Source organism: Pelophylax lessonae (assembly GCF_965119305.1).
Source record: "Pelophylax lessonae genome assembly, chromosome: 3".
In the NCBI taxonomy this organism is placed as follows: Eukaryota; Metazoa; Chordata; class Amphibia; order Anura; family Ranidae; genus Pelophylax; species Pelophylax lessonae.
Window position 1 is genome coordinate 33,293,880 of NC_138770.1, and position 13,268 is coordinate 33,307,147.

General features: G+C 45.8%; 2 protein-coding genes across 2 annotated transcripts in view; one reads left to right on the top strand and one right to left on the bottom strand.

The window, feature by feature from the left end:
* LOC309550274 (uncharacterized protein) overlaps nt 1–5,414 on the bottom strand; it is a gene marked incomplete at both ends in the record, with an annotated part of 1,476,097 nt that extends 1,470,683 nt beyond the window's left edge. Inside the window, 2 exon segments of the mRNA XM_082250681.1 lie at nt 5,011–5,191; nt 5,406–5,414. Of these exon segments, the coding sequence (XP_082106807.1) occupies nt 5,011–5,191; nt 5,406–5,414 (190 nt within the window).
* Nucleotides 1–13,268, top strand: part of LOC309550783 (uncharacterized protein) — a 492,521-nt gene that overhangs the window by 105,478 nt on the left and 373,775 nt on the right. The gene's annotated exons all lie outside the window — the stretch shown is intronic.

The following is a 13,268-nucleotide window of genomic DNA, read 5'->3' on the forward strand; positions in this document are numbered from 1 at the left end:
CAAGCTGCTTGGCAATGGTCTTCTAGCCCATTTAAGCCTTGTATAGGCTACAGTCTTGTCCCTGACATCCTTGGACAGCTCTTTCATCTTGGCCATGGTGGAGAGATTGGAATCTGATAGCTTCTGTGGACAGGTGTCTTTTATACAGGTAACAAGCTGAGATTAGGAGCACTCTAAGAGAGTGCTCCTAATCTCAGCTTGTTACTTGTATAGAAGACAGCTGGAAGACAGAAATGTTGATTGATAGGGGCTCAAATATTTATTTAACACATTAAAATGCAAATCAATTCAGAAATTTTTTGAAATGTATTTTTCTGGATATTTTTGTTGTTATTTAGTCTCTCGCTGTTAAAATACACCGACCTTTAAAATTATAGACTGATTATTTCTTTGTTAGTGGGCAAACGTACAAAATCAGCAGGGGTTCAAATACTTTTTTCCCTCATTGTAGCCAGTAAGCTGATAGCCTCACGTTAGGTTTCACCCAGTCCTCCTACCCTCGGAGACTGGATCTGGGAAATGGATAAACTAATGTTTGAGGCATATACTCATGCTCAACGTAATGCCTTCCGGAATTTTGAAAAAGAGTTGAAGAAACGGAAGGATGCATCACGTTCCAAATTTTAATTTTAATCCTAACTCTAATTTATAATAAAGGTTGGGTATGTTCTCTCCTTTTGGTGGAAAAGGGCAGGTCAGGGACAGCCTAATGTTCAGTGCCAGGTGACCTGGACTTTCCACAGAATGGACCGAATTGTCCCACAATGACACGATGTTGTGTTGTTGGGGACTGGAATGGAACTGGGCAAAAGGAGCTGTCTAGAACAGTGGTCTCCAAACTGCGGCCCAGGGGCCAGATTCCCTTTGCTTGCTTTTATCTGGCCCTTGGGGGACGATTTCTCCCACTGACATCAATGATGGGGCAGAATTTCTCCCAATGACACCAGTGATGGGGCACAATTCCTCCCATTGGCACCAAAAATGAAACCAACTGACTAACAATGGGGCACAATCCCTCCCATTGACACCAACGATGGGGCACTACGTTACATTAACTGAGAATTGCACGGTCATGCAACGCTGTACCCAAATAAAATTGATGTCCTTTTTTCCCCACAAATAGAGGTTTATTTTGGTGTTATTTGATCACCTCTGCGGTTTTCATTTTTGGTGCTATAAACAAAAAAAAGACGGATGATTTTGATAAATAAAAAAAACAATATTTTTTACTTTCTGCTATAAAAAATCCAATAAAAAATGTAAAAAAAATCAATTTATTCATCAGTTTAGACCAATATGTATTCTGCTAAAATTTTTGGTTAAAAAGAAAAATCGCAATAAGTGTTTATTGATTGGTTTGTGCAAAAGTTATCGCTTCTACAAACGATGGGATATTTTTATAGAATTTTTAGTTTTTTAAATCTTTTTTTCTAGAAATGGCGGCGATCAGTGACTTATAGTGGTACTGCGATATTGCGGTGGACAAATCGCACAGCTAACTGATACTCTTTTGGGGACCAGTGATGCCAATACAGTGAAAATGATATAAAAAATATGCACTGTCACTGTACTAATGGGACTGGCAGGGAAGGAGTTATCATCAGTGGGTGATCAAATAGGTAAATGTGTTCCTAGGGAGTGCTTACTTACTGTGGGGAGGTGCTTTAACTGTGGGAAGGCAGAGATCAGTGTTCCTGCTTAGCAGAATCACACAGGAAGCTCGGGTTGTCACCTTTTCTTCAAGCCAAACCCGAACACTTTAGCCACGCACTGCAAAATTTTATTTTTAACCACTTCAATACCGGGCACTTTCACCTCCTTCCTGCCCAGGCCAATTTTCAGCTTTCGGAGCTGTCACATTTTGAATGACAATTGCGCAGTCATGCTACACTGTACCACTGATGGTGGGCACTGATGGGCATTGGTTGGAGGGAGATATGGGTACTGTTTTTTTCCTTACTGTAATCAGGGCACTGATGATCAGTGCCCGGATTACCTCTCCTAGGCTCCCCTTCAAGGAGAAGCCACTGATTGGCTCTCCTCGCCACACACTCTGACAGTGTAAGGCGAAGAGAGCCGATAAACAACACTTCCTCATTTACATGTGACCGGCTGTGATTGGACACAGTCGATCCCATGGGTAAAGAGCCAAGTCATTGGCTCTTTTCCAAGATCGGGGTCGTGCCCTGTCCAAGCAGCACGGTGCGGCCACAATTGCCGCACTGCGTGCCCCCACATGCGCACGAGAGAGGCTGTTCTGGTAAGCCATCATGTGAACGAGAGCCGCACCGCTCCACCGTCATTTGATGGTGGGTGGGTGGGCGGGCGTCAAGTGGTTAAGGCGGAATGCTGTGGACCTCCCACTTACCTCAGAGTTCCCAGAATTCCCCCTTTAATTAGGGTTCCCAAAGCTCCCCTTACATCAGAATCTAAATGGCACCACTTGAACCTTACCTTAGGGTACTCACTCACTTGGAGGCACGAGAGAGAGAAGGGAGAGAGGGTGGAGACTTCAGTCATAGACATTGGACAGTGAGCTCACCACCCGAGGATGGAGACTCAGGCATCAAAGCCTTTCATCCACGATATATCTGCCAGTTGCTGAGCTTCAAACTTCCAGCCAACACATCCCTTTCCTGAGGCACAGAATGCCAGGGATTGGAGTGTGGGTGGGCAGACAGAGAGGTAGGGGTGGGAGGCGGAGGAATAGATCAAGCCCTTTCTCCTCTCCTGTCTGTGTATAGGGGTGAGGCTGGTGTGCACATCTATGCACCCAGGGGTCGTGGTACTTAGGGAGCCACAGTCCATTCTAAATATTGTGTCCGGGTTTCAGGTGGCCTGAAACCCAAACACATGATTCAAAACCCGAGCTGTCCAGGTGAATCCTGGATGGGTGGCAACCCTACAGGAAGCACCAGCTAAGTGTAGTATCCTGTTAAAGGGTTTTAAAATCAAAAGATTAAAAACACTCCAAAGAGGTAAAATATACAAGTGCTCATCTGGTGGCAGTCTGTGGATGTGGATCCTCCTAGAACCATCTGGCAGGACTTCTGTCATCTGTTCCGGCTGCTGGGCAGAGAGATGGCTGGCTCGGGAGCCTGGAGGAGCCCCAAGAAGCCACGCTAACCAGCATGGAAGGCACAGCGGAAGTGACATCACCGGAAGGATGGGAGGTACCAGACGAGAAGAGGAGCAAAGCTACATGCTCAGAGTATTTGGCTCCTTCTACAGGGCTTTCCTCTTGGTCTATAAAGAGCCCCGTGTATTCCTTTATTGTACCCCCATAACCAAAGACCAGTGACGTTTTCTGTACCCTCTACCCTGATCATTGGTATTTTTAGATATTTATTGCTGGATGGACTATATATAATCTCTGTGCGCCAGTATCTCCTTCCTTCATTAGCAGAAAGACATGATCTCCATCTTCCCTAATAACAGAACCGTGCTCTGCCTTGTTTACACTGGCAGACCACTGTTCTGCCTCTCTCAGGAATGATTGCAGGGTGCCGGTGGACATCATGTCCACTGAACTCGCTGATTGGCTCCTGCTTTGTCCAGTGTCCAGATGTGGTGGATGCGCCCTTTTGGTTTGGGAACTGTGATCAGAGTAGAACTCCTGGAACTGTTCTGGCCCCAGACCTGGAAATGCAGATGACGTACAGGTACGGGATTCTGCACAGAACGGCCGCCCCACAGCAGTACATGTATGTGGGGCAGTCAAAACATAAAGTCTCCCTGATAAAGAGGCTATGACCTGGAGGATTGCATGGGGAACTCCTGGGCCCAGCTGAGGACATTTAGGGCCTTAAGATTGAAGATGTGGTGGATGTCTCCTTTTGGTTTGGGAACTGTGGACAGAGAAGAACTCCTGGAACTCTTCTGGCCTTAGCTCAGTGAGATAGAGTTTGGAAGACTAATGTCATAGACAGGTTGCCAAAAAGTTTAGGGCTTTAGAAAGGGCCTCCAATGGCTGTCAATGTGGTGCCTTCTCCACTCTCCATCTCACTAATAAAACCCCAATGGATGACTCTCTATGAACTGATCACATTCCAATCACCGATCATCTAATCATTGGTAAAAAAGAAGACTCGGCACAGAATATTGTACGAAGGGGGTTTATATTGTACAAGATCAGAATAAGCGATTACCACACAGTAATGATATGAATAAAATAAAGCTTAAATCTTTTATAATAGAATTAACAAATGTGTCAAATGTATTAATAATCATACATTGGTTGGACCAATAAAAAGCCAGCTACTTCAATAAATCAAAAATGAGCAACAACATGAAGCAACCAATAAAAAAGGTTCATAAGGGCTCCTAGCTGCCTGCCAACCATACAGCGGGTCAGAGGGCTATGCGGGTGTAAACCAACCCCGAGTGGACTGTGGTGGTTTCACATTTGTTTATGGACTAAACAGTTCCACCCGTTACAATCCAGCGTCCATTTCCGGTAGTAGCAGCAGGGGGCGTACTCTGATGTTTCATTATATTTCCTTTATTTTTAAACACTTCCCACACTCTGAACATGAAAACGGATCCTCTAATATAAGTGTGAATTCTTTGCCGTTTCAAACGTACATAAGGAGTAAAACATTTCCCGCACTCTGAACATGAAATAGGACGCTCGCCTGTATGAACTTTCTGGTTTCTAAGAAATAAACCTTTGTAAAAAGGGCGCTCACCTGTGTGTAAGTAGGCGTTCTTTCTTAGTAAAACATTTCCCTCACTCTGCACAAGATTAGAGACGTTCTCCTATATGAACTTTCTGGTGTCTAAAAAGTAAACATTTAAGTGCAAAACATTTCCCACACTCTGAACATGAATAGGGAGGATCACCTGTGTGTATTTTCTGATGCTTAAGAAGGTTTCCTTTATTATTAAAACATTTCCCGCACTGTGAACATGAATAAGGACGCTCACCTGTGTGTATTCTCTGATGTCTAAGAAGGCTTCCTTTCTCATTAAAACATTTCCCGCACTGTGAACATGAATAGGGACGCTCACCTGTGTGTATTCTCTGATGGCTAAGCAGGTTTGCTTTATTATTAAAACATTTCCCGCACTCTGAACATGAATAGGGACGCTCACCTGTGTGTATTCTCTGATGCCTAAGAAGGTGTCCTTTACGAATAAAACATTTCCTGCACTCTGAACATGAATAGGGACGCTCACCTGTGTGTTTTCTCTGATGGCTAAGAAGGCTTCCTTTATGATTGAAACATTTCCCGCACTCTGAACATGAATAGGGACGCTCACCTGTGTGTATTCTCTGGTGCCTAAGAAAGGTTCCTTTACGACTAAAACATTTCCTGCACTCTGAACATGAATAGGGACGCTCACCCGTGTGTATTCTCTGATGGCTAAGAAGGTTTCCTTTGTGAGTGAAACATTTCCCGCACTCTGAACATGAAAAAGGTTGCACCCCTGTGTGAATTATCTTGTGCCTAAGAAGGTTTCCTTTGTGACTAAAACATTTCCCGCACTCTGAACATGACAATGAATTCTCTCCTGTATGGTATAAAGAAGATTCCCTGAGATGAGATGGTTTCCCGCACCCGTCGGCACTGTCAGATATTAGAGGACTATGTGAAGTATCAGGAGATTCCAATGATCTCCTCCAATGGTGAGGTCTGTCATGTATATTATGAGGAACGGGATTTACTTCTGGAGAAGATGCCATGTCATTATCTTCTGTAGTCACATCTTCCTCCGATGTCCTTCTATTCCCACCACAGAGTCCGTCTGTCAGAAGACAAGAAAAATTACCAAGAGTTTTCCACACTCATATACACTGCTCAACACTTTATAATCAGAGTATAGCATCAAGTTAGGGAAACTCCTGGGATATTCATATGGTCAGTCAAGTAGCAGAGGGGGTTGTTACCAACAGGTGCACTAGATGGGCAACAATGAGACAACCTCCAAAACAGGAATGGTTTTACAGGTGGAGGCCACTGACATTTTTCCTACTCATCTTTTCTGAGTGTTTTTTTTTTTTCTATTTAAATCAGAAAAAATTTTATTATAAAGAAAGAAAAGTCCATTCCATTCGGTACACAATATTTCCGCTTTGTACAGTCATAGACACAGTGATCGTAACCTTCATATATAGTCACTCCTGCATGTTTCCATTCCCCACCTCCACTGACTCCACCCACTCCCCCAACATCTCACTGACTCCACCCACTCCCCAACATCTCACTGACTCCACCCACTCCCCCAACATCTCACTGACTCCACCCACTCCCCCAACATCTCCTTGGCCTGCGCCTTATCCCGTCCCCTCCTGTTTATTCATTCCTAGGACTCAGCTTCTTTTTTTTTGTAAATTAATTTTTATTGATTTTTAATCACAAAAAAACAAACAAGGCAACCAAAACAACTCCCCATCCCCCCAACCTCAGTGCAATGCTCATGTACTACAATACTTATAGGAAAATGCAAAAGGAGAACCTCCCAGGAGAACGTCAACGCGCAGTGTCTCCCCCACACAGACTCTCACCCAGGTCCATACCCCAACCTCCCCCACTGCTTGTTGTCTGCTAGGCATAGACTTAATTTGTTACCTCCCTAAGTATCAGGGGACCTCAACTCACCCCTCTAAGGTGGCCATCACCTTCACCGGTGGTGGACCACAATCACCTCCGAGAAGAGCAGATGGCCTCTCAGTCCAACCCTGCCATATAACGCATCCTCTATTCAGGTATGTGGCTTTGTAAAACGGCAGCATCGTGTTCACTGGTGACTTCCAATACTCCACCGATGGCGCTTCGGTATTCCCCCAATGCAGAAGAGTAGCCTTGTGCGCATAGAACAATAAAAACCGACAATAAAATTCTTTGTGCTCCAAGAGGTGCCATTCAGTGGTGTCACTAGGGGGGGCCATGCCCCCCCAAAATTAGTCTGTGCCCCCCCATGTGCCCCCCCAATTAATTATGTGCACAACAACACAGTCATGGATTCTCTTTTCGTCTCGCGCCGCGCCGCGCCTCTACAACAACACAACACACAGACTCACACAGGCCGGCGGGCGGGCAGGCGGAGGGGGGCGTGCACAGTGGAGCGGCGCCAGCATGACATCAGCATAGGGAGAGTGCGTGCGCACATCTGCGCAGTGCGCACCAAGCACCAGCCCGCCCCAGCCTGGCCGAAAGCGCAGTCTGTCGGGGTCGGGACCGGGACACTGGCGTCTGGCAGCAGCAAGCATATGCCAGCCCAGCCAGTGAGCCAGCAACAAGCCAAGCAGCAAGCAAGCGCCAGACCGCCAGTATACAGAGGAGTGGTCCGAGTCCAAGTGGAGGACTCTGAGGAGCCGAGCCAGCAACCAGCCCAGGACACGAGGAGCAGCAGCCGCAGGCCGGGCGGCATCATAGAGGTGGCAGCCTCAGCCAGTGGGAGGTGTCACTGGAGCAGTGAGTCCACTCACTGCCCATTTGTAATGCATTATACCACCCTCACACCCTGACCCAACAATTGCCAATGTGGACAGTGCTTGACATGCTGAGCTGACAGAATTTTACAGCTGAACAATGCTGTAAAATTCTGTCAGCATACTCAGCATGTCAGCCCACATTGTCATTTTCAGGGGTATGAAGGTGGTATGAGATGCAAATGTGCAATGGACTCACATTGAGTCCACTGCACATTTGCATCTCATACCACCCTCACACCCCTGAAAATGACAATGTGGGCTGACATGCTGACCGAATTTATTTTACAGCTGAGCTGAACTGCTCCACTAGTGCCACCTCTAAAACCGATGTCCCCGGGCCTGCTCCTTGTGTGCTGGCTCGCTGTGTCTGGTTCCATTGCTGCGTACTGCTGCCACGCCTTACAGGTGACTCCACTAATCCTGTCCGCATGCTCTGGGCCTTCAAATATATAAACATGAAATATTTGTGACTGATGCCCATTGTCAGGAATATTTCATGTTTATGTCTTTATTTGGCCAATTTTTCACAAATGTTTCATGCTTTATGCTATTGAAGGCCCAGAGTGTGTGGACAACATCAGTGGAGTCACCGGTAAGGCGAGGCAGCAGAGGAGCTAGACACGGCCAGCACACAAGGAGCAGGCCTGGGGACATCGGTTTTAGAGGTGGCAGGTAAGTGGAGCAGTGAGTCCACTGCACATTTCCTTTCTCGTACCACCCTCACGCCCCTGAAAATGACAATGTGGACTGACCCGCTGACAGAACTTTACAGTTGAACATGGCAAACATGTATAATACATGTCCGTAAGTTTGCTATGTCCAGCTGTAAAATTCTGTCAGCGTGTCAGTCCACATAGTCATTTAAGGTTTATGCTTTTAATATCCATTGTCAGGAATATTTCATGTTTATGCATTTGACGGCCATTGTCAGGAATATTTCATGTTTATGCATTCTACGGCCATTGTCAGGAATATTTCATGTTTATGCATTTGACGGCCATTGTCAGGAATATTTCATGTTTATGCATTTGACGGCCGTTGTCAGGAATATTTCATGTTTATGCATTTGACGGCCATTGTCAGGAATATTTCATGTTTATGCGTTTGATGCACAATATTTATTAGAGATGCACCGAAATTAAAATTCTGGGCAGAAACTGAAAATTCAGGATGCCCTTTGTCCGAAAACCAAAACTTTTTTCCCTAAATGATTTTAAAACAGATTTTCCTATCATTTTATTAATATTAGAACACAGCGAGGTATTAACACACGCTAATGCACATACCTTTACTTATTTTGCAGACTATGCTGGTCCCTGTAAGGGATTATTTCCACTAAGGTGTTCCGACTGAAGCATCCCGGCTGTAGCATTTCTGCGCTCAGCTTCTTATGCCTAAAACTGGCGCATGCGCATTTGCGGAAGGGGATGCCATCTTTCTTGGGCTACCGATCTGCATGCTAGACCCGGCTCACAGTGAGAGGAGGAGCCACACAGAGGAAGCACACGCCTGCAGTAGAGAGCAGAGTCATATGCTTCCTCTGTATGGCTCCCCCCCACCCCCTCCCACAGGCGCAGTGCATTTGATATCACTCCGCCTGTGAGGCGGACCTACGGAAGAAGTAGGGGCTCCATTCTCACAGTGACAGCTGAGCTCTAACACACACTGCAGCCCTGCCGGGAGACTTGAGATGTCTGAAATGTAAAATGGTAATTTGCGGCAGTTTTGAACCAGCATACCCGGGGACTAGCATAGTCTGCAAAATAAGTAAAGGTATGTGCATTAACGTGTGTTAATACCTAGCTGTGTTCTAATATTAATAAAATGATAGAAAAAACTATTTTAAAATCATTTGGGGGGGAAAAAAGTCATTTTCGGTGTTTGGCCAAGGGCATCCTGAATTTTCGGTTTTGGTTTTGGCCCAGAATTTTCATTTCGGTGCATCCCTAATATTTCTAGATAAAGGGACACTATTCCTGACCCTATAGTGCTGGCTTGCCCCATTTTTCTGGGTTTCTTTTGTTGTGGCACTTTACATTACATGGTCCGACCATGCCCCTGTTATACTTTCTTATGCACTAACAGACTTTTGAAGGTCCAGAACCCGGATGTGGAGACTAAATGAAAGCCTACTTCAAGATGAGACTAAATGTTACTAAAGAATTATACCATTTCTTTCAGACTAACACCATTGCAGATACTGACCCTGGAATCATTTGGGAGGCACACAAGGCTGTGATTCGTGGGGTGCTCATAAAGCATGGCTCCTGGATCAAAAAACAGCGTACAGCAAAACTAGACTCCTTACTCCAAGCTTTACATGCGTTGGAGTCCCATCACAAACACGCTCTGCCACTCTTCTCTCCTTCCTCAGAGGTAGAACTTATGACTCTACGTAGGCAAGTTAATAACCTTTACTTTACAAAGCTAAGGCAGCCATGCAAATTTGTCGTAAAATGTCATATGAGCCACGTTACCTAGACATATCACACAAGAATTTAAATCCTTCTATGCCTCGCTCTATAACTTACAAACCCCAACCCCAACAGACCCATACAGAGTAATACCTGCTCTCTTTCTGAGTGCCCTGGTTATCCAACACTGACAGTAAATCCCTAGAGGATCCCATCACCTTGGCTGAACTAAAACAGGCCATAGGTGGTTCCAAAGTGGGGAAGGCCCCAAGACCGGATGGGTTTACCATCCAATATTACAAAACAGTCTTGCTGTCACTTGGACAGTTGATGGGTGACATGTTTAATACATGGGGCTCTGGGACATATATCCCCAAGGAGACTTTACAAGCTCACATTTCAGTCATCCCTAAAGAGGGAAGAGATCTCACCTCCTGTAGAAGCTACCGACAGGGCTGGTGCAAGGATTTTTGATGCCCTAGGCGAAACCTCAGTGAACGGTGAGAACAGTCAGCCAGTCGATAAGCAGCATGCGGTGAGGACGGTCAGTCCGTGGGCAGTCTGCAGTGAGGACAGCCAGTTAGTGAGCAGTGTATGGTGAGGACAGCCAGTCAGTGAGCAGTGTATGGTGAGTCAGTCATGCGCAGGCGTGACATCATCGCTGAGCAGCCAATGAGATGGCTGCAGCATGTGAACCTGAAAAGAACACAGGCGGAAGAGCTTCATTCTAAGGTAAGTATATCATAATGTGCTAGTATGCAATGCATACTAGCACATTATGCATGGTCAAAAAGTGTGGTTTACTAATGCTTTAAGACTTCAGAAAAGGTAATTACTAAAAAAAAAAAAAAAACATCCTAACATGCATGAAGGGATTCCTGGGGGAATGGAACAGACCTCTACATTAACCACTTAAGCCCCGGAAGATTTTACCCCCTTCCTGACCAGGGGGTATTTTGCGATTCGGCACTGCGTGACTTTAACGGACAATTGCGCGGTCGTGCGACGCTGTACCTAAACGAATTTGACGTCCTTTTTTTCCCACAAACAGAGCTTTCTTTTGGTGGTATTTGATCACCTGTGCGATTTTTTGATCACGCGCTATAAACAAAAAAAGAGCGTCAATTTTGCAAAAATAACAATATTTTTCACATTTTTTTATATGAATTTCCCCCCAAAAAAAAAGTAAAAATCAAAATTTTTTAAAATTTTCGGCCAATTTGTTTTATGCTACATATGTTTGTTAAAAAAAAAATTGCAAAAAGCGTATTTTGATTGGTTTGCGCAAAAGTTATCGCGTTTACTAACAAAGGGAAAGATTTTTGTCATTTTTGTTGTTTTTTTTTTTAACGCGTAATGGCGGCGATCTGCGATTTTTTTGCGGTATGCGACATTGGGGCGGACAGATCGGACCCTTGACTGACATTTGTGACACTTTGGGGTTACCAGTGACATTTCTACAGTAATCAGTGCTATACATATGCACTGTTACTGTAAAAATACACTGGTTGTGAAGGGGTTAACTTTATTTGGAAGGGAGGGGCTGTGTGTATCCCTAGGGGCGTGCTTTCTACTGTGATTGGCTGTGGCTTGAGCTGTAAGGACACTGATCAACGGATCTACATACTAGATCCGAGTGATCAGTATCCTAACAGCAAGGAGAATGACAGGCAGCTTGTTTACACAAGCTGCCTGACATTCTCCCTCTCCCCCCGCCGATCGCCGAGTGACCGGCGGACATCGGGTCCGCTGGTCACACGCGCGGGGGGGTCCATGACCACGCGGGAGTGGGAGCGCGCCTCCGGGGGCGCACGCTCGCTCGCTCCCTAGACCCTCACAAGCTAGTGACGTAGCCCTACGTCACTTTGCCTGTGAGGGGCTGACTGCCGACGTAGATCGGCGTTAGGCAGTGGGCAAGTAGTTAAGTGAAGTGTTGGATATCACTGGAGGAGCTCCTTGCTTTGCAAGTGCATCTGAAGCTCTAAAACTTAGTCCAGTTCTTAGTAGACAATTTCTTCAGGCAGCAACCCTGCAGCCTCCTGATGCCCCTTTTTCTTGTTATGGTGAACATCAGCCTGCTCTTTTTGTCTCCCATCTGCTCTGCCAGACTGTCACAAGGAGGAGAGGATACACAGCGCCCGCCAGACAGAGAGGCGGGACTCTGCAATCACCTATAGGCTAGCCCCACTGCCCGCACATGACCCCTACCACATAACCATGATAACAGGGCACTCGCCGCCCATTGCTGAGCTCAGACAACCGAGCCAGCTCAGCGATCGGAGCACAGTGAGGAGATGGTGTCAGTGTGTATATAAGAAAGGGCAGACGGGAGGACAGTTAGCTGCCCCTGGCTGATGTGCGCTCTAGGCCAGTGCCTACCTCGCCTATAGGTAGCGCCGGCCCTGGCTACCGAACCATTTCCTTGCTAAATGTCGATCTTAAACTGTTCACCAAAATCCTAGCAACTAGGATCCAACAACATCTGACGTAACTGATCCATTTGGATCAAGTTGGATTTGTGCCTACATGTGAGGCACGGGATAACACAACCATTGTCCTCAACCTCCTACATGTAGCCACCAAGACCCGTACTTCGACATGTGGGCATCGGCAACACCATGCTAAATTGGATCTCACAGATCTACTCTGCCCCTGCCACCCAGGTTAAGGTGAACGGTATCTTATCAGACTACTTCACAATTAGAAATGGGACAAGACAGGAGTGCCCTCTGTCACCCTTACTCTTCGCATTATCATTAAAATCCTTTCTATGTAGAATACGCCTCCACCTGGATATCTCAGGCATAACCTAGCAGAAAATATCAGCGTATCCAGACGACATGTTATTTTCCCTCATGAATCCCATAATTTCTCTACCGAATCTTCTTCAGGAGTTTGAGGCATATGGCACTCTGTCCAATCTAAATATCAACTTTACTAAATCTGAAGCTATGGGAGTAGGCTTATCAAACCCCCTCCTCCACCAACTGCGATTGCATTTTAAGCTAAAATGGACAAACTCAGCGCTGAAATACCTGGGCACTCTCATACCCCCCCAAATTTTCACCCATCTTCACGCTCAACTTTCTCCCCCTCCTAAAGAAAGTCCACATTCTATAAGATAAATCGAAATCTGGTCTCCATTCATGGTTTGGGAGATGCAACGTTATTAAAATGTGCATACACCCTAAGTTCCTATACCTCTTTCAAGCACTTCCGATATTCATCCCTTCACAATACTTTAAACAAGAGGACACCCTACTACTGGATTTTATCTGGGCACATAAGCGACCTAGGCTATGTAGGAGACTACTCTTGCTTCCTAAATGACTAGGTGGACTGGCAGTGCCAGACTTATGCAAGTACTATCAGGCTACACAATTGGGGAGACTCAGACTGATGTCGTCATGGTGAAG